General features: G+C 41.1%; 1 protein-coding gene across 1 annotated transcript; it reads left to right on the top strand.

Annotated features, from left to right (window-relative positions):
- The first annotated feature begins 2848 nt into the window (after positions 1–2848).
- Positions 2849–17321, top strand: Cisd2 (CDGSH iron sulfur domain 2). The gene is made up of 3 exons (XM_028857334.2): positions 2849–3014; positions 14457–14671; positions 16729–17321. Exons 1-3 carry the CDS (start codon positions 2912–2914, stop codon positions 16816–16818), a joined length of 408 nt encoding a protein of 135 aa, XP_028713167.1. The 5' UTR covers positions 2849–2911; the 3' UTR covers positions 16819–17321.
- The last annotated feature ends 1922 nt before the right edge of the window (positions 17322–19243 follow it).

Below are 19243 nucleotides of genomic sequence, written 5' to 3'. Positions count from 1 at the left end.
AAAAATATTTAAAAAGAAAAGAAAGTGAAACAGGATATAAATTTTGAAGGGAATCTAAGAAAATATCCCCAATAAGGATCTTATAGTTGGTAGGATCAAGAACATGTTTATAAATTTTTTTATATTTTATGTATGAGTGTTTTGCATATGTACCTGCATTCCAGAAGAGGGCATCAGATCCTACTATAGATAGTTGTGAGCCACCATGTGGTTGCTGGGAACTGAACTCAGGACCTCTAGAAGTGCTCTTAACCTCTGAACCATCTCTCTAACCCCACATCTTTATACATTTTTTTTAAAAAAAGATATTTAAGTGTATTGAGTGTTCTGCTTGCATATATGTCTTATGTACTGTGTGCATCCCTGATACTTGCAGAGGTAAGAAGAGGATCTCAGATCACCTGTGACTGAAGTTATGGATGGCTGTAAGCTATCATGTGGCTGCTAGGAAATGAATCTGAGTCCTCTTCAAGAATAGCATGTGCTCTTAATTGCTAAGCCATCTTTCCAGGCCCAGGACTATCTTTTAGTGTAGCTCTTGCCATGCAACAGAAGTAGCCAATATATGATTCATATTTTTCTAGATTTCAAGGCAAAAAAGTTTTAGCCATACAAGTGTCCATCAAAAAATATCAAACCAATATCTACAAATACTGCTAAGGGGAAGCTAATCACACACACACACACACACACACACACACACACACAAAACCAGTGTAATTCCTTTTATATGGAGTTCAAAAACATACAGAACAGTTGCAGTGGTAGTATTGCAAGTGTGGATAAAAGAATACAAAGAATCTTTCTGGATATTAGGCATAGCCTATATGTTGACAAGGGTACTGAGTACACTGAATTGTAATCTAGCACTCAACCCTCTTATTGTACTTCTAAGAGAGAAATCTACTTTTTATCCTATATGTAAAACTGTAGAGGCCTTAAGAATGCCATTCAACAAAGCACACTTTGCCTTTGTCAAAGTGAATTGAAATAAATATCCAATGACTTTTCTCAAATGTTCTTCAAATTACTCTACTTCCAACTTAACCCGCTACCTCAATCATTTCTGCAAGGATGGAACACTTGATCAGCAGAGATTCAAGATAATAATAGACAGTTCAGAGGGCAAAAATGCTTAAATTCCACCCTTTTAAGACAAACAGCTTCAGGTCCTTTTTTCCCTATAAACAAAAAAATAGTAAAGAAAAAGCACTGGCCTTTTAAATCATCACTTTTTTGTATATCATTTATGTTGCTATACCATAGCTCATGAACACTTATCTATATCCAAACACCTGCAATTTCCATTATACTTGGACAATCTGATCTGGTTAAAAATGATAGGAAGTCATTTTTTTTTTAACAAGGTTTTCATTAGCCTGCTACTTTTTAGTGTTTTGGTGAAAGATGATCAGAGATTAAATTTAAACAGTTCAAAGGACGGTTTACTATTTCCCACTTTAAAATACCAATAAAAGATAAAACACTGATTACAATGTGATGTCCTATTGGCATACCAAATACTGTATGCTGTAGAACACTGAAGTTCTGATACTTTTACCAGTACTCTCTGGTCCCTAGTCCTTGTGGGGAGGACAGATTTTATTGAATAGTAAAGTAGGGCACTCACAAAGGGTGAAAGTGGACATCGACCAAAGGGAACATTTTCAAGAGGTGACAGTGGACAAGAGCTAAAGAAACTATGGTGCTGCAACATGTTTTAAAAGTAGGCTTTGGACTATTTAAGTTTCTAAGTTTCTTGAACAGTTGCCCTAGGGCTTATTTTCCTGGCAGTTCATCTGGACGAACTCTTAAGGGAGGGGAACAATGGTTATGTCCTTTGTTCTTAGAAGAAAGCCCTCCACTATCAGCATCAGATAGCAAACATAAGATCTTTGGGTCAGTTTAGAATGTCATGTTTTCACCAAGGCCAGAGATGTGATTCAGATCCTACTCTGTGACCAGTAATCAGAGTTGCAGTTCCAGTTGCTAGTATTGTAAGGGGCAGATTGAATGAGGGGTCCATCTTCAGTGACCTTCAAGCCTGCTGGTCTAACTAGCTTACCCATCAGTAGTCTTCTTGATCCAAAGGAGCCTTAACCTCACAACAAATGCATTACTTTGGTTATTCTGACTTCATCCAAAAAAGAGTAAAACTTCACAAATACTTTTACATTTTAGAAGATGCAAATCCTTGTAACAAACTCCACAAGACAGGCGCGGTAATCCCAGCATTTGGAAGCTCTAGATAATCAGCTTCCTGACCTTGAAGTCAGCCTGGGTTACGCGACCGTCTCAAAAACAAAACAAAAGGTAAACTCTCATTTTTCCTTTAAACAAAACATTCCCTGAAGCGATTTGGTTAACTCACCCTCAGAAGGAACTGAAAAACGAAATCTAACTACCGACTATTATAACTCGTCACAGTAGCCGAAAGGGAAAAAAAAGCGTCAGGATACTTGAACAGGACTGACTAAAGTTGCGGAGAAAAAAAAAAATCACTAGGTAGTTCTCGTTTTGGGTTTCCTTTAAAACCCGGCTTACAAAGAGGGTGAAGCGACGGGCCTGGGCACTGCAGGGTTGGGGTGCTCTCCCTGAGCTTGCATCACCGGGCCGGGGCGGGGTCCGCAACCAGCTGAGGAGCCGCGACCAAGGGGCCGCGCCAAGCAGAGGAGCCGGGAACCGCTCACTTGGGAAAGGCGGCTTCCGGGGAGAAAGCCCGGTCCCTCGCCCCTGCCCGGCGCGGGGCGCGGAGGCCAGGCCGGGCTCCGCACGCGCTCCGCAGCGCGCACGTCACTCGCCGCGCGCCAATCGCCGCCTGCCTGGCCACCTCCCGCCCGAGCCCGCGAGCCCCCGGCCGCTTCCGCTCTCACGCAAGCGCAGCAGCCGGGCAGCGGACGGCGCCGGCACGATGGTCCTGGACAGCGTGGCCCGCATCGTGAAGGTGCAGCTGCCCGCCTACCTCAAGCAGCTCCCGGTCCCCGAGAGCATTACCGGCTTCGCCCGGCTCACAGGTAAGCCTCCCGCACCCGGCCCATCCCCGCGCGCCGCCCCGTGGGGGTGGGGGGTCGGGGAGAACCCGGCGCGGGCGGGCCGGGGCGGGGCGCCGGGCCCTGGCACGTGACCCGCGACCCGAGTGCGCCTGGGCGGCCCGGGCGTTGGGAGGGGTGGCCGTTCCAGGAGACCCTGCAGGCTAATGCAGAAGAGAAGGTGCTGAGTCAGGAGCGGCGGCTCTCATTCCTAGGCTCACTGCGGTGTGCATATGGTAAAGCACTTGATGTCCCTGTCATGGGGCGCCCTGCGCGCCGGGGGGAAGTACAGTCGCCACGCACGGCGTGCATGATGCTTTTATAAAGGAAATCAAAAGTGACCTCTGTTCTCGATGGCCCGTGGAGCCTTGAGGTCACTTATGGAGGCATTTGAGGTCATCTCCAGAACTATAGTTCCTGGAGTAAGTTGAGGGAGGAAAAAGTAGCCAGAAAGTAGTCCAAGGCTGATATGATTTCAGAACATGAAATTTAGTGAATTAAGGTCCTATCTATATGTAAAGGTTCCCACAGCTCAGTACATAGCATCTTGACTAAAAGCCCGCAGATGGCTATCGGTGCTTGAAAGATTGTGTTGGGTTTGGAGCACTACAGTGTGAAGTAGATCTCTCTACCCCGTATCTCCAGATTGTATAGGATGGTGACAAAATCAGGAGCTCCCGAGTATCTGGGAATGCAAACATGAATTAAGATAATTCTGAGGTAAGTAGGCTTGATTATCCTGCAGCCTTCTAGAGATTGCTGACTTCCAATACAATAATTGGAAGACCGATGGAAGAAAAATAAAACTGAATCTCTGAACAAGAAGATGGAATTAATACCAAATTGGTGAGGAATATTTGGAGACTGGTGTCAGCTCCATTCTAAGGAAATTATTCTGTTTTTGCTTGAGTACTTCCCTCACACAGGTGTGCATTTGATGTTAGTCCCTCTCAGGGATGAGGGGTCACAACAGAAAAGACTTGTCATAGATTTAGATGGATAAATCATCATACAGACTTTAACAAACTTACGGATTTTTGTCAGTGGCAGCTGCTCTGCAAATGAATAGGTGGAGTTCTTAACATTTAAACATTAAGAGATCCCGTTGAGTGTATGAACTTGATTAGAAAGCATGGTCGCTGACTAATAAACACTAAAGAAACATGTAGACACCCAAAGTGACATAAAAATAACAAAAAAGTCCAGATTTCCAGTTCTCTATAAACATCAAAAATCACTTATTTTAGATTTTATTTTTAAAAAATGTAGCATGTAGAGAATCGACTTTCTTTATCATTTCTTTACTTTAGCGCTATTTTAAATGTAATCTTCTGCAATTATAACAATTACTAATCTTGTACTTTGCTATCACATCACTGTTTAGCTTGACATTTAGATTTCTATATTTAAAATAATTAGTTGTAGTAGTGTAATGTTAAGTATGCATAGACAGTTGGTTTTCCCCTTTGAGTTATATACCCTTAAAATATACACACTAAATTGGCAATGCAAGGCTAAAGGGGTGTACTCATTTTTGTGGCATTGTTCTGCTTTGCCAATTTATTCTAATAATACACATTAATTAGGTTTTTAACAGTCAAAAAAGAAAAGTTCTCTCACCTCAGTGTAGGGCAGCTTGCATTATACATGTTTATGACATTATTTTCAATTTTTTTATAGATGAAATATGCTTGAAACAGATAGTATGACGCAGGTTAGTGACTAGAATACTGTATAAGCATTATTTCTTATAGATCCCTACTGTCAATAAATATTTAATCCTTAGTAAAGACGTTAAGGAACTCCAGGCATCACTTTTCCCCTCCTGAATCAATGGTGTGTGATGACGTTCACATTAAAATATTCAATGTTAGGACCGTTTCCTAAAAGTAACGACAACTGCGATGTCTGCTTTGTTTTGTTTTTCAGTCCGGGCCTCCTGTAATGCAGGCTGGCTTCAGACTGTAGCTGAGGACAGTCTTGAACTCCTGAACCTTCTGCCTTCGCCTCCCTTTTACAGGCCCAGTTCAGTGTAGTGTCTTAGTAGTAGCTATTTAAACCCCAATACAGTGTCTACAAATCTAGTTATCATCAGCTGTATTGGTAATTTGTCTAAGAAGCACTAACTTGTAATAATGGCTTCGTGAAAACATTCTGTTTTGAACATGGCAGTAACAGTGATAGGGTCCGCTTTGGACTATTGGTAAAAACCTTCAAGCTACTTTTCACTCAGTCTCCCTCTTCAAAATAGCTCGTAATCGCTAGTGACGTTTTGTTTTCTTGAGTGAGCTACTTGTAGGCTCTATAGTGTAGATTTTCATTGAAATAAAAACTTAGAGGACAGCTTTTCAGAAATTCATTTACATGTTTAGGAGACCAAAAGTATCATTTTCTCCTTTGAAAATTAGTCAGAAAGGCTGTAGTTCATATTATTTCTTTCCCTATTTAGACTTAGCTGGCTCCCCACCCCACAATTCTCTCATGATGAATCTGTGTTTTTAGAAAACATAGGGAAATTCTAAATTACCACGCAGGGTTTAAATACTGACAATTTTGATATGTCAGAAACCATCTTTCTTTTTGTTAAATTCTCAAAAATAAGGCCTTAAAGGTAAATTAGTGTAATTCTGCCCTTTGGAAGCATATTACATTGATCTTTGAAACCTTTTCTATCCTCTTAACGAACCTTAAAAGTAAAGCTTCAGGAAGAAAAATGTTTTTCTTCAAAAGTCAGAAAACAGTTGTTATTTCTAGATTCATAAGCTAGCCATGACATTTTGGCTCACATGAATCAGTCCACTTCTTTGAAATGTAACACAAATATTTAAAAACCAACAAATGAGCCAGGCAGTGGTGGTGGTGGTGGTGGTGGTGGTGGTGGTGGTGGTGGTGGTGGTGGTGCACACCTTTAATCCCAGTACTTGGGAGGCAGAGGCAGGCGGATCTCTGAGTTCGAGGCCAGCCTGGTCTAGAAAGAGAGTTCCAGGATAGCCAGGGCTATGCAGAGAAACCTTGTCTTGAAAAATACAAAATGTGTTTTTCAGAGTAACACAAGCATACCAGCCTGTAATAAGTTCGTTCCTGTTATTTGTCCAAGGGACCAGTTTTGAACCTGTAATTTCAAAGCAGGATAAGATTGAAAACATACATCCACATAAGGTCTTGTTTATGTATATTTGTATCACCCTTATTTATAACATTCTTCCAAACTGGGAGCAAATATCTGCCAACAGGAAAATGAGTTATATTCACAAAGTAGTGCAGTGGTCAGCAATAAAGAGGAATGAGTTTCTAATTCACTAGATGAATCTCAACAAGTTTTTGGTTGGTTGGTTGGTTGGTTGGTTGATTGTTTTTTTTTTCAGACAGGGTTTTACTGTGCAGTCCTGGAACTCACTCTGTAGACCAGGCTGGCCTAAACTGACAGATGTCTTCTCTGCCTCCTGAGTGCTGGGATTAAAGGTGTGCGCCACCACCGCCCGGCTAGCACAACATCTGAAAGACAAGAGTTTGATGTTAAAATCTTTCAAGAATTCTAAATCTTTAGAGTCTTTTGGGGAAATAGTTATATGATATTTTTAGGTTGTGAGTTTTCTTTTCTCCTAGTTAGTTCAACTATTCTTAAAAGCCAGTGTAATTAAGAATGAACTTGGCCTCTGTGGAGAACAGTTTGGGGCTCAGACGTTACCCGCCGTGGAGCTATGACCTCGGGTCGTCACGTATCTAGTGAGTCCTGTGGCAGGCTGTGCAACTTCGTAGGTACTGGGGTACTGTTGGGTTTGTAACAGGATGAGGAGAACTTTAAAAGTTTGTTAAGTTTATTGGCCCTTGGTCATGAGATAGTTAATATTAGACTTTAATTGATAATAACAGAAGCTATTCAGTGATCTTAATACATTTGCCCCACACTAGAGAGATTGAGACAGGAGGCCTGCTGAGACAGTATTGGAAATTTGAGACTGGACTGGATACTTCCTGAGTTCTAGGACTACGTGATAGAAACCTATGTTATGCCCCACACTTCAGTCTTTTCTCTTCCCTCTTCCCGACTGTCTTCTTCCCTCCCCTCTCCTTCAAAAAATTGTTTTTATGCTGTATAGGTATTTTGCCTACATTATATCTGTAAACCACATACATATGTGTGCCTGGTATGTGCCTGGAGGACAGAAGAGGGCATTGGATCCCCTGAAACTGGAATTACAGTTATGAGCCATCCTGTGGGTGCTGGGAATTGAGTTCAGATCCTCTAGAGGAGCAGCCAGTACTCGAAAGCTCTGAGCTGGCTCTTGGGCCCTCTTTCTGCCTGGTGTGGTCACTAGCTTAGACTGACTTGGAACTGATGGCCCAGGCCACTTCACATTCACGACAGTCCTCTGGCCTCTAGTCGTGGCCCACCACGCCCAGCAACAAAACGGTTTCTGTGTTTGAGAAATAGAAATAATTTTTGTACCTTAGCTTTAAATGATAGATTTAAAATTTTATAAAGAAAACATAAGATTTTTATGGCATTATAGGTAACCTTTTATAAATTTGAAAGGAAAAAAAGTGACCTAGTTGCTTTTTTCTTTTTAATAATAGCAAATGATTTATTGGTTAAATGATCAATCATGGAGCTTCTTGATAACAATATAAGTGGGTAATTCACCAGAAGCTGGGTTGAGGTACTAATTTCAATTATTCTGACAACAAAATTTCATAACAAATGTCTGACAAGCTCCCATTATAACTGTGAGACAGTGAAATCACCGCTGCTGTATCTGACCTTTGGACAACAGGTGGTAGGCCTCCCAAAGGGCAGGTGAGCAAGTACTAATGGAATGCTGTGTTTGCTAGTCTAGCACCATTATTTCCAATCTTAGAACCTCCCAAGTAGCTAGACAGAAGATACAGGGAGAGGAGAGGCTGCTGGGAATGTGTGATGTGACTTCTCTGGCCCACGTTGTTTCTGAGCAACACACAGCGTCTGAGACTAAAGGGCACCACAAAAGCTTTGGGATGTGGCTGTAAAGGAGGCAGGCCTCTCGAGAGGGAATCAATGAGTCTAGAATTAAGTGCTGGGGTGGGTATCAGACACTGGGAGGTTTCTTTTTCACGGCCAAGTCCATTTTAATCTCTTCAGGTTTTTCAGCCAGGTTTAGCAGGTCATAGTTCTGAGCCAGATGCATTCTAACCATGTGGCCTAAAGTAAATCCAGGCACTGGAGCATGATGTCAGTGGGTAGGCAGGACCCGGAGCAGAACTGGAGCGTGATGTCATCAGTGGGGAGGACGAGGCGTGTGTGAAGGGCTCTTCAGCTACAGCTGCCTCCTCTGAGAGAGGGCCTGTCCTAGTTTCTTAGAATATTCTTCTTGAACCAGGGATGTAGCTCAGTTGGTAGATACCTAGTATCATAAAGCCCTGGTTAAATTTTCACCACCACGTTAATCTGGTACATGCCAGTGATGTCAGCATTCAGAAACAAGGCCAGCCTGTGCCATAAAGCACCCCAACCCCCATACACACCTGCATACACTCACACACACACTCATATATATTCCTTACTGAGATTCAAATGTTTGATGTATACTTGAAATGTCTTTACAATGGTTGGTTAGGGTTGGGCTTGTAACTCAGTGGTAGAGTATGTGCTTCTTTGTGTGAGCTCTGGAGTTCAGACCCAGCACCAGAAGGAGCTGCTTTGACCTTTTGGAATATTGCTTGATCTTCTTGTTGTTTCATTTTCTGCCTTGTTTCCCTGGTGATGCCAGTTCTTCTGCCTTAATCTTGTTAGTTATCATAATTGCTGGTTGTAGAAGTCACATAACTTGGGCCCCTGCTTAGTAACAGTGTAAGTATGTTCTGAGTTCATTCTTAATTAGGAACAGGTCCTTTTTCTTCCCTTTAAATTAGAAACAGGAAAAAGAAATTGTCTGAGCTCCTTTATTAAGAGAAAATATTAAGAAAATCCAACCCCTTTTCATTGAAGTGCAAAGCAAGTGTTGCCTCACTGGTTTTGTTGTTGTTGCTTGTTTATTTTCGTTTGTTTGTTTAATTGATTGGATGCAATTGTCAGCCAGTTCTCCCTGTGAGGTAACCTAGTTATAGCCAAAACGCATTTCTCGCCAACCTCCAGTCTCCTTTAGACTTTCACCTTCCGATCCTGGCTTGTTTCCTCACCCTTGGCATTTCTTACAAAGGTGCCTCCTTCCCGGAAGAGAATAAAAGCTTACTCTGAGGAAAGCGCCTCCCTGTAGCTCTACTACGTGGCGGATGCCTTTATCCCTCCTGGTCCTTGTTGGCTGGATGTTGCAGGGAGAGTTGGTATCTTTCTGGCTGCGCGGCTCCTTTGGCTCAGACCCTTTCAAAGGGAGCCCTGCCTTCCTTTAAAGCCTCTGCTGCCCGTTAGCACGGGACAATCTATGCTCCTTTGCTGTTGTCTGTGGACCTTTACTCTCTGTTACCTTCTTTAAGGATGGTGACCTGTTATTTCCTCCCTCTGTGTATGTGGTCTCCTGCTTGGAGGGGCTCTTTTTAGACGGTTTCTTGGGGAAGGTAGATTAATTTCATACTTTAGAGACCTCCTTTCATAGATAAAGTAAAACCAGGAGCCTCACTTGTATTGGCTTATGTTCTGTAACTCATCAACCACCAAGACCTATTGATTCCACTATTTAATGAGTCAGGGGAGGGTGGAGGTGGGGGTGCCTGTTGTGCCAGGGCCACTGGGGAGACCGAGGCAGGGCCATCTTTGATGTAGTCAGCCTGGACTACATAACAAGTTTCAGCCTGGCCTGCACTTCATAGTGAGTCCCTGGGTCAGATCACAGTTTTGTATTTCTAAAAGACAATGGGAGTTTTTCACAGACCTACTCTGAGTCTCTGGACAGTCCTCAGAAAATATGCACACACTGTTTATCAAGTTTTACAGAACCTCAGTAAGGATTATTTTTCACGATTTACCCTTTTTCTTTTTTAATGATCTACTACTACCTTAGATGCAGGTGGGATTAGTTTCTTTTAGACCCTGTCTTTGTGGGTATTTTGTTTGTTTTTGGTTTTTGAGACATGGTTTGTAGCCTAGGCTGGTCAGATCCTCTCCGAGGTCCTCAAAGTGCTGGGATGATGAGCTTGCACAGCCACACCAGGTTGGTTATGTTTTCAGTAGGATTCTCCAAGCCTCGTCCTTCTCTGCTTTTCCTCATGGCCCTCCTGCTATCCATCTTCATCAGATTCCAGCTTGACTTGGTAAAAAGGTAATGGTCTAAGTAGATCTACATACATCAGTGCTTTCCTGTCATTCACAGGGTAGATTCCTGTCTACCTTTTGCATATCAGAACTTCTCATCGTGTGGCACCTGCTCATGCTTTTAATCCTTCTCTTCTCCCATTGTATTCCAACGACAGCACAGCACTGAGTTTCCCTGGCCTTTGGTGAGTGCCCGTCTGCACCTTACCTGCTGTTCTCGCTAGGTCTACTGCTCCTCCCTTTACTGTCCTGTGAACTGTTAATTACTCATTCACAAAGGTCCATAGTGGTGGCAGAAGCTGAAGTTTTGTTCATCTCAGCAATGAATTATCACTTTACATGGCTGATATATAATTGCTCATATTTTGCAGTATTGTAATCCTTTCTTATATCTCTGATTCCATACAGATGGAAAGCGCTTTGTGGCAGTTCTGGTTTTGGTTTTGGTATCTTCAAAACCCATCTCTTCACCGAGCATGTTAATGAGGGTTCTATTAGTTTTAGAAGTATGAGAAGCTTTTTTATTAAACGTTTAAAGCCTTTCTCTGCCTTAATTTTGTAAGCAATAGAGAGAGGTAAACAAATAACAATGGGAATAATTTAAATGCCAATTTGATAAAGAGTAAACTCAGTTTAACTGAAGTTCATTGTAGTGTCTGTCTGTTTATGCATGTCTGGCGAGGACCGGGAACGGGGGTCTCTTGGAGACGAGACAGACGTCTAGGGAACTGTCGCTTCATAGTAGACTGTCCCTGTTTTCCTTCCAGTAGTGCTGTGCAGTGTTTGCGAAGGAGACAGGCTGGAAGGCTTGACATGGTCTCTGCCTTGAATCTTTGAGTCTTTCTATGACTTCCCACCTTTCAGGTCTCTGCCCAGTTTTGTTTTTTTTTTTTTTTTCAGGAACCTTTCCTGGCTCCCTGACCTGAGGTTGCGGTCACCTCATTACTGTGCCACCAGGTTGTTTGGTTGGTTGGCTTGTTTTGTTAATTTCATGTCACCTTGTTTATTTCCTTCATGGCCCTTAGTGCAGCCTGTGACTGTATTATTTGTTCTGCTTCCTTATCGTCTGCCCCTCCTCTGATTCTCCATCAGCAAGCCTCCCCGTTCCCATGCAGTAACCAGAATGTAGGGTTCGTAGTAACTGTTGTTCTTTAACCCAATGAACGGTGGTTGTTCCTGTTTTACAGACAGATGAACCTGGACTTAGACTAAAGATAAACAGTGGTTGAGGTGCTGGCTGCGTTGCTGTCTGTCTCCACTGCGCGCTGCATGCAGAGGACCAGCCAGCAGCTGCGGTTTTGCATTGCAGTGTCTCCACAGAGTGGGTGCTTAGTACATACACAGTAAACCTTGTAAACAACTTGACTGACGAGAGGAAATTCGTGAGGCTTTATTCAGAAAGTATTTATTCTGCACTTAGATTTTTTATGTGTGTGTGTGCATGCTCGTATATATGTGTGTTGATACACATGTATGCACATGCATGTGGAGGTCAGAGGGTAACCTTGAGTGTCATCCTCAGAATGCTGCCCGCCTCCTCTGAGACACAATGTCTCATTGGTCTGGAACTCACCAAGTAGGCTAGACTGGCTGGCCACTGAGCCTTCGGGATCCTCTTGTCTCTGTCCAACGCCAGGGTCACAAGCGCATACCACCACCCCTGGGCTCTGGGACTGGACTCGGCTTCATGCTTAAAAGGCAAGCACTTTAACAGACGAAGCCATCCTAACCGTCTGCCCTGAAGTCTGCAGTCTGAAACAGAAGCGGGTGGGGAGATAGCATGTGGGGTAAAAACACTTGCTGAACTAGATCTGCTTATTCCACAGTGGAAGGAGGACAGGGTCCAAACATTTGTTCTCTGACTCCACACATATCCAGTGGCAAGCTCCCAAACCTCATACACACTAATAATAATAATAAATAATAATAATAATAATCAGAAAAGGTTTGTAAGGTATAAAAGCAAATGTTCTGGATTAATAGATGTTACCTGTAGATAGAAAGAGCATACTTTATTTTAGGTCATGTCTTGAGTTTCGTATAATTTCAGAACTCATTGTTGAACCTTAAAGCTAAAGAAACTGAAGTATAAATTATGTATGTCTCAGTAAAAAATAAATTCGTATATTGAGCCAGGGTACTGGGGATACAGTGGTGACCCAGACAAGTAAGACCCATGCTCTCGTAGACCTTTTTTGTGGGTGGGACACATGGGAGGTGAAAGAAACCATTAAAACCCATGCTCTCTTCCAGAGGGCCCAGGTTTGATTCCCAGCACCACAGTGGGGCTCACATCCATATGTAACTCCAGTCCCTGGAGATCTGGAACCCTCTTCTGGCTTCCCATAGGCACTAGACATCAGATGGTACACAAATGTACATGTAGGCAAAGTACCCGCCCCCCACACAAATTTTTTTAAAGTTCTTCACAAAAAACTTTTCCAAATGTCATGATGGAGTTGGAAAAATGATAAAATAATCTTATATGTTAAAGTGTAGGATATGGAATATATAGATAATAAAAATAAAAACATCCCAAAGTGTTACCAATTCTTGATAGTATGATTTTGAATAACTTTAGTTTTTATTCTTTTCTAAATTAAAATTTCATACTATCCATGTTTTATAATTCTAAAGCAAAAAAATTTAAAATAAGCATTATAGGGCCTGGAGAGATGGCTCAGTGCTTAAGAGCAGTGGCTGCTCTTCCAGAGGACCCTGGTTCAATTCCCAGCACCCCCATGGAGGCTCACAACTGTCTGTAACTCCAGTTCCAGGGGATCCAGAATCCTCACACAGACACACATGCAGGCAAAACACCAATGCACATAAAATAAAAATAAATTATAAAAAGTGCATTATAAGGAGTACATTTATTCAGATTAATTTGTGTACTATTTATAATTAGTGATTCCTCCTCCCCAGAGTAGATCCAGGACAGGCACCAAAACTACACAGAGAAACCCTCTCTCGAAAAACCAAACCAAACCCAAACAAAAACAAAACAGGAAGAGTAGTTACTAGGCTGATGTTGGTGGTTAAATAGCAGTGTCTTCAGAACAGTCTTACCTAGAGAAAACATTGTGTTTTAGATCTGCGGAGTTTGAGTCTGTGACTCAGAACAGGCTTTGGATTTAGGCTGATGAACTAATCCTGCTTAGCTACATTTTGTCTACAAGTAATAAGAGAATAATATTAAAATGATGCAGTTGTCAAAGCTAACAGCCTGTTAAGTGAGTTGGTTCAGCTGCACTCTGGAACAGAGCCCATCACTTACCATTAATATGTATTAGCATGCTTTGGTACATGATCTTTTCTTAGCTAGGCTGTAGTGCCTAGCAGGGTGTTGGGGTAGGTCAGCAAGAGCACCCAGAGGTGACTGGGAGCACTCTCAGACCTTTGAGAGCCAGTTCATTTGCATTATTTGTATTTCATATGTTCTAAAGACCGACTAGATACTCTAAAAGGTATTTAATAAGTATCTTTATTTTATTTTATTTATTATGTATAGTGTTCTGTCTGCGTGTTTGTCTGCACACCAGAAGAGGGTATAAGATCTCATTACAGATGGTTGTGAGCCACCATGTGGTTGCTGGGAATTGAACTCAGGACCTCTGGAAGAGCAGTCAATGCCTTCACCTCTGAGCCATCTCTCCAGCCTCAATAAATATCTTAAAATGAGAATATTCAATATGTAAAGGTTTCAAGTCATCAAAATAGCCTTTTAAAAGGATTTTTTACTTTAAAAGTAAGTTGAAACATTTGAGGGTATATTCTGTCTGAAATTGTAAATCAGTAGTAAAATTTTTGTGAAATCTCCCTTGTATGGTTTTAGACATGGTATTAAGGAGAAAATAGTGGAAATGTTTTCTAAACTTAATAAGACATTTTTGTTCATAATTTATGTTGACTATAAGTAAGTCCAGATAAAAGTAAATACAAGCACAAATATCCTTAGCAGATATAATGAGACAGGATATTTAAAACAGTACCTGTTCCAAAACTTTCAGTTTCACAAATCGAGTTAGCCTACAGATAAAATAAGAATCCTAGTAGGGCTGGGTCTGTTCTGTTTCTGCAGTTTACAGATAAGGCAGACAGGTTCCTCTGAGGAGCGTAGATCAGCACACACTGGTGAACTCGACAGTCTGTGTTCCTCACAAGAGCACTGCAGCTTCTGACGCCCGCCCGCGCCTGTTTAGTTTCAGAATGGCTCCGCTTGCTGCCCTTCCTCGGCGTGCTTGCACTCCTTGGCTACCTTGCAGTCCGTCCCTTCTTCCCGAAGAAGAAACAGCAGAAGGACAGCCTGATTAATCTGAAAATACAAAAAGAAAATCCCAAGGTGGTGAACGAAATAAACATTGAAGATCTATGTCTTACTAAAGCAGCTTACTGTAGGTGTTGGCGTTCCAAGACGGTAAGATACCCGTTTACACATAGGGGAAAATTGTTGGGACTTAGTTAGCATTGTTTCGATCCCTACTTTTGAAATTCTGAGATTAGGGATTTTTCCATACTGTTCAGTATTCAAAGCTGATATCCCCAAGTTGAAGGTGCCTGAATTAGAAGAGAACAGAGAATAGCGAACCCTGACGCTCACACTGCTCATGCTCAGCACTTGTCTAGAGCAATGTACTTTAAATAGTTTTGTTTGTTTGTTTTGCAAGAGAGAGCATTTAAGATTTAATGGAAAGGAGCTTAAACTTTGATATCAAAGTAAGTAATTACTAAAATTAGATGTCAGCCTGTCAACTTGGGCAGGTCAAGCAAATTGCCAGCTTGGTTTGGCTTGAGCTAGTTTCTCTGTGTCTCTGTCTGTCTCTCTGTCTCTGTCTCTTTCAACAGGGTCTCACTATGTAGCACTAAATGGCCTAGAATTGGTGGTATTCACCAAGCTAGCCTGGAACTCACACAGACACTGGTTGCTTTTGCCTTCCGAGTGCTGGGATTAAAGGCCAATATGCCTACCCTGAATTACTTAACTTTTAACCTCTGGTTTGAAGATTTTGTTTTGTTTTTCATTCTTCTTGTTGTTTGTTTGTTTGTTTTGTTTTTTCAATCTTCTCTATAGGCATTGCAGATATTTTTGAAGATTTAGTGAAATGGTACATGTAAAATACCTTACATAGTGTAGGCTAGTAAATGTAACTAGCCATAGTAACAGGTTTTAATGAGGAAAATGAGTTTGGGGTGATAAGTATTACAGTTGGTAAAAACCTGTTTTGTGTTTGGTGAAGGTTATTTGAAACTTTAAGTATAATGTTTTTGTTTCTTCTTTTTTTTTTTGAGACAGAGTTTCTCTATGTAGCTTTGGAGCCTGTCCTGGAACTCGCTCTGTAGACCAGGCTGGCTTTGAACTCACAGAGATCTGCCTGCCTCTGCCTCCCGAGTGCTGGGATGAAATTCATGTGCCACCACTACCCGGCTTGTTTCATTCTTTTTAACAGCAAAGTTTTAGAAACAACACAATGGGCAACAGTCAACGTACAAGAAGTCACACTGATGGGATATTGGGGAGTCAATACAAATCATGTTTTAAAGAAATACCAAGTGTGGAGATGGTTCTGTGGATTAAGGTTTTGCTACACAGGCATAAGGGGGTGGGGATGGGGGACAGCAGAGACAAGGGGCTCCCTGGCCAGCCAGGAGTGAAGTTACAGGTTCCATGAGAGCCCCTGTCTCAAATCAATGTGAAGTAATTGAAGAAGACATCACTGTGTCAATCCCTAGCCTCCACATGTGTCCCCATGGGCAAGCATGCAAACCCTGTGCACAGACACCCAAACATGTAATGACATGAGGCCCTGCTTTAATAGATGAGAAGCATATTACAAAAGGATCACAATTTCACTTTTCCAAAATGAATGTCACAATAAATTCAGAGGGAAGCCTATAATAAAATACTGATTACAACTATATTTGGATGGATTGAGCATTTAATAACACATCTTTAATATTTTTCACAAACTTTACACTATGAGTTTTATAAGGAAACATTGTAAAATTTACTTTGAATGTACATTTCTTTTTTTAATTTAAGAAATTAGCTCAAACATAGAGCTCCATGGAGAATAAGAGCTATTTTGACCCCTTTTTAGACTTTTATACTCACTGAGATGGATTCAGCCAAAGATTTTGGTTTGGTTTGGTTTGGTTTTTTGTTTGTTTATTTTTCGAGACAGTTTCTCTGTGTAGCCCTGGCTCTCCCAGAACTGGCTCCATAGACTAGGCTGGCCTCAGACTCAGAGATCATCTGCTTGCCTCTGCCTGCCGAGTGCTGGGAAAGATTCTTCTTTGTACTGACCATTGCCTGCCTGCCTGCAGTGTGGAGTGGTGGGGTGGAGGTGTGTAGTCTGTCAGGAAGCTCCCTGATGAGCTCTGCCTTTAGTCAGCGGCACACTGGCTTCCTGAGCATTTCACAATGTTTCTACTTCTTGTTGTAAAATAACATTTGCATTTCTTTTTCCCTTTTAGTTTCCCGCCTGTGATGGGTCCCATAATAAACATAACGAGTTGACAGGTGATAACGTGGGTCCACTCATACTGAAGAAGAAAGAAGTATAACAGTAGCCATTTGTGATGGAAACTCTTGTAATATTTCTCATTTGTTGTGTACAAACAAGTCTTTGGAAGTTTTAACTCTCGGTACTGGTTGAATAATTATTTCTGCCAATTATTTTCTTGCTACACTACTACTTATATTTGATACTTTATATATTTAGTCATTTATATAGAAATCAAATGGTCATCTCATTCTGGAATCAAGAGCTACTGTGTCTTTCAACAATAAAGTCAGTACTTCGAATTTTAATTAATTGGGACGTTAAAGTTTGGCCATGGGCCAAAAGTTATTTCTTTGCATATCAGTATTTCAACAGAATGTATATATTTTTAAAAAATTCTCCCCTGTTATGTTAAATGTATTTTTGTACTGTTTTGTTTTGCTCACTTAAAGTAGTTTGCCATTCTTTGGTATTTGTGAAACTCTGCTGTTTTTAGATGAATTATGAAAAATATTGCCATCAAGAATTTCCTTTGAGGCAATAAAATCCTTTGTGTTATAGAGATTTTTGTCTCATTACTATGATTATCCCAATTTCTAAAGTAAATCAGATATAAAAATGTTCCAGTAAGAAAGTTACTTACATCATAAAGAATTGATTCACCTTACAAAAGCTTGCTCTGTGTGCCTGTGTGTGTGTGTGTGTGTGTGTGTGTGTGTGTGTGTGTGTGTGTGCGCTCTTTACCTTGTTGACAGCTGGGTGGTAAGAGCACTTACAGCTAAATTATACTTAGGAACTACAGTTTGAAGGTCAATTATATATAAAGTATATCTGAATTTGCATTAAAATGACACAGTTCATTGCTCAATTACTTTTTCTCTTTTTGTAGTCAATTATAGAGAAACAGGGCAACAGGATGTTAAGTCACTTGTAATCTTAAATTGTTGTTTTTTATTGCATTAACTTCACAAATATAGATAGAATATTTGTGTGCATAATGACAGGAAACAGTCTGCCATGACATATGACACAGCATGATGTGCATATACTGCTGAGGATGATGACTTGGAAAGCAAGGCTTATTGCTTTTCCTTTTCATTTCTCTCCTGTTTTCCCCTATCCTGCCCCCCCCCAAAATTTAGATACTTTAAAGTGGTTTTTTGTTGTTGTTGTTTTGTTTTGTTTTGTTTTGTTTTGTTTTTTGGTTTTCCAGACAGGGTTTCCCTGTGTAGTTTTGGTGCCTGTCCTGGATCTCGCTGTGTAGACCAGGCTGGCCTCGAACTCACAGAGATCCGCCTGGCTCTGCCTCCTGAGTGCTGGAATTAAAGGTGTATGTCACCACCGCCCAGCTAAAAAGTTTTGTTTGTTTGTTTGTTTGTTTGTTTTAACCAAGACTTTGAATAAAATTGTCAAACACAATTAAGCTCTTTAGGGCCATCTAATGAGACCTTAGATTCATTGTGTAAAGATAGATGGGATGGACCCAGCATTGCAGGAAGCATAATGCACAGGTGGATTGGACCCTAGCTGTGCAAGGAAGGAAGCCATGCAAGTGTTCCTGGCAGATACTGCAAACAACAGCACAACAACAGAACCACTCGTGAAATGATCCACACCATGAAGGTGGGATATATAGGTGGGAAATAGGGATATATAACAAAGGGTGACATTTAGTTTAGTACCTGAACTCTGCCATAAACCATGTTACCTCCAGGAGCAGCGGAAAAGGATGACAGTTAAATTTGGGGGCATTCATTTGTCAAGTCTGCTGGCTTAGATGGGTCCTCTCTAGGGTTTCTTATTTAATGAGCATATAATGAGCCTGGTGCCACATACGCAATATGTTCTGTTCTCTTTCATTAGCTAGTATGTCTTACAGTTTGAGAAAGACGAGTGATGGCAAGCCAAGCCTCCGTGCTAAAAGGAAAGTGATCACAAGTCAACTTATCACATAATTAAATTACACTGACACATATTATAGTCTTAATGTTTGTGTATTGTGAAGTGTGAATAATATTAAATAGTCATGTTTTAGAGAGACTTATTTTTATTATTTTATGTGTATAAGTGCTTGTCTGTACATATGTATGTCTATACACCACGCACATGCCTGAGGCCCAAGCAAGGCAGAAGAGAATGTTGGGTCCCTTGGAACTGGAATATACAAATGGTTGTGAGCCACCATGTGAGTGCTGGGAACTGAACCCTGGTCCTCTGCAAGAGCATCCAGTGCTATTAACAACTGAGCCATCTCTCTAGCCCTGCAATTTTTTTTCTTTTCTTTATTTTTTAAATTACACTCATGATATTCATTAATTACACTCATGATATTAATCACATTTGTGGTATTCATAGATTACATTTGCAGTATTTGTTCAATTATATATATGTATACTATATATGCATATATATATATGCATATATATATGCATATATATATTTTAATTTTAAATGCCGAATGTCATTTCTTGAAGTGGGGAGGAGGT

Source organism: Peromyscus leucopus, chromosome 6 (genome assembly GCF_004664715.2).
Source record: "Peromyscus leucopus breed LL Stock chromosome 6, UCI_PerLeu_2.1, whole genome shotgun sequence".
Classification (NCBI taxonomy): Eukaryota; Metazoa; Chordata; class Mammalia; order Rodentia; family Cricetidae; genus Peromyscus; species Peromyscus leucopus.
This window is presented reverse-complemented; position numbering and strand designations above follow the sequence as displayed.

Coding starts and splice junctions, on each gene's coding strand:
- Cisd2 (XM_028857334.2), top strand. CDS start 2,912: ATGGTCCTGGACAGCGTGGCCCGCATCGTGAAGGTGCAGCTGCCCGCC. Junction 3,015..14,456: donor CGGCTTCGCCCGGCTCACAG/GTAAGCCTCCCG, acceptor GCGCCTGTTTAG/TTTCAGAATGGCTCCGCTTG. Junction 14,672..16,728: donor GGTGTTGGCGTTCCAAGACG/GTAAGATACCCG, acceptor TTTCCCTTTTAG/TTTCCCGCCTGTGATGGGTC.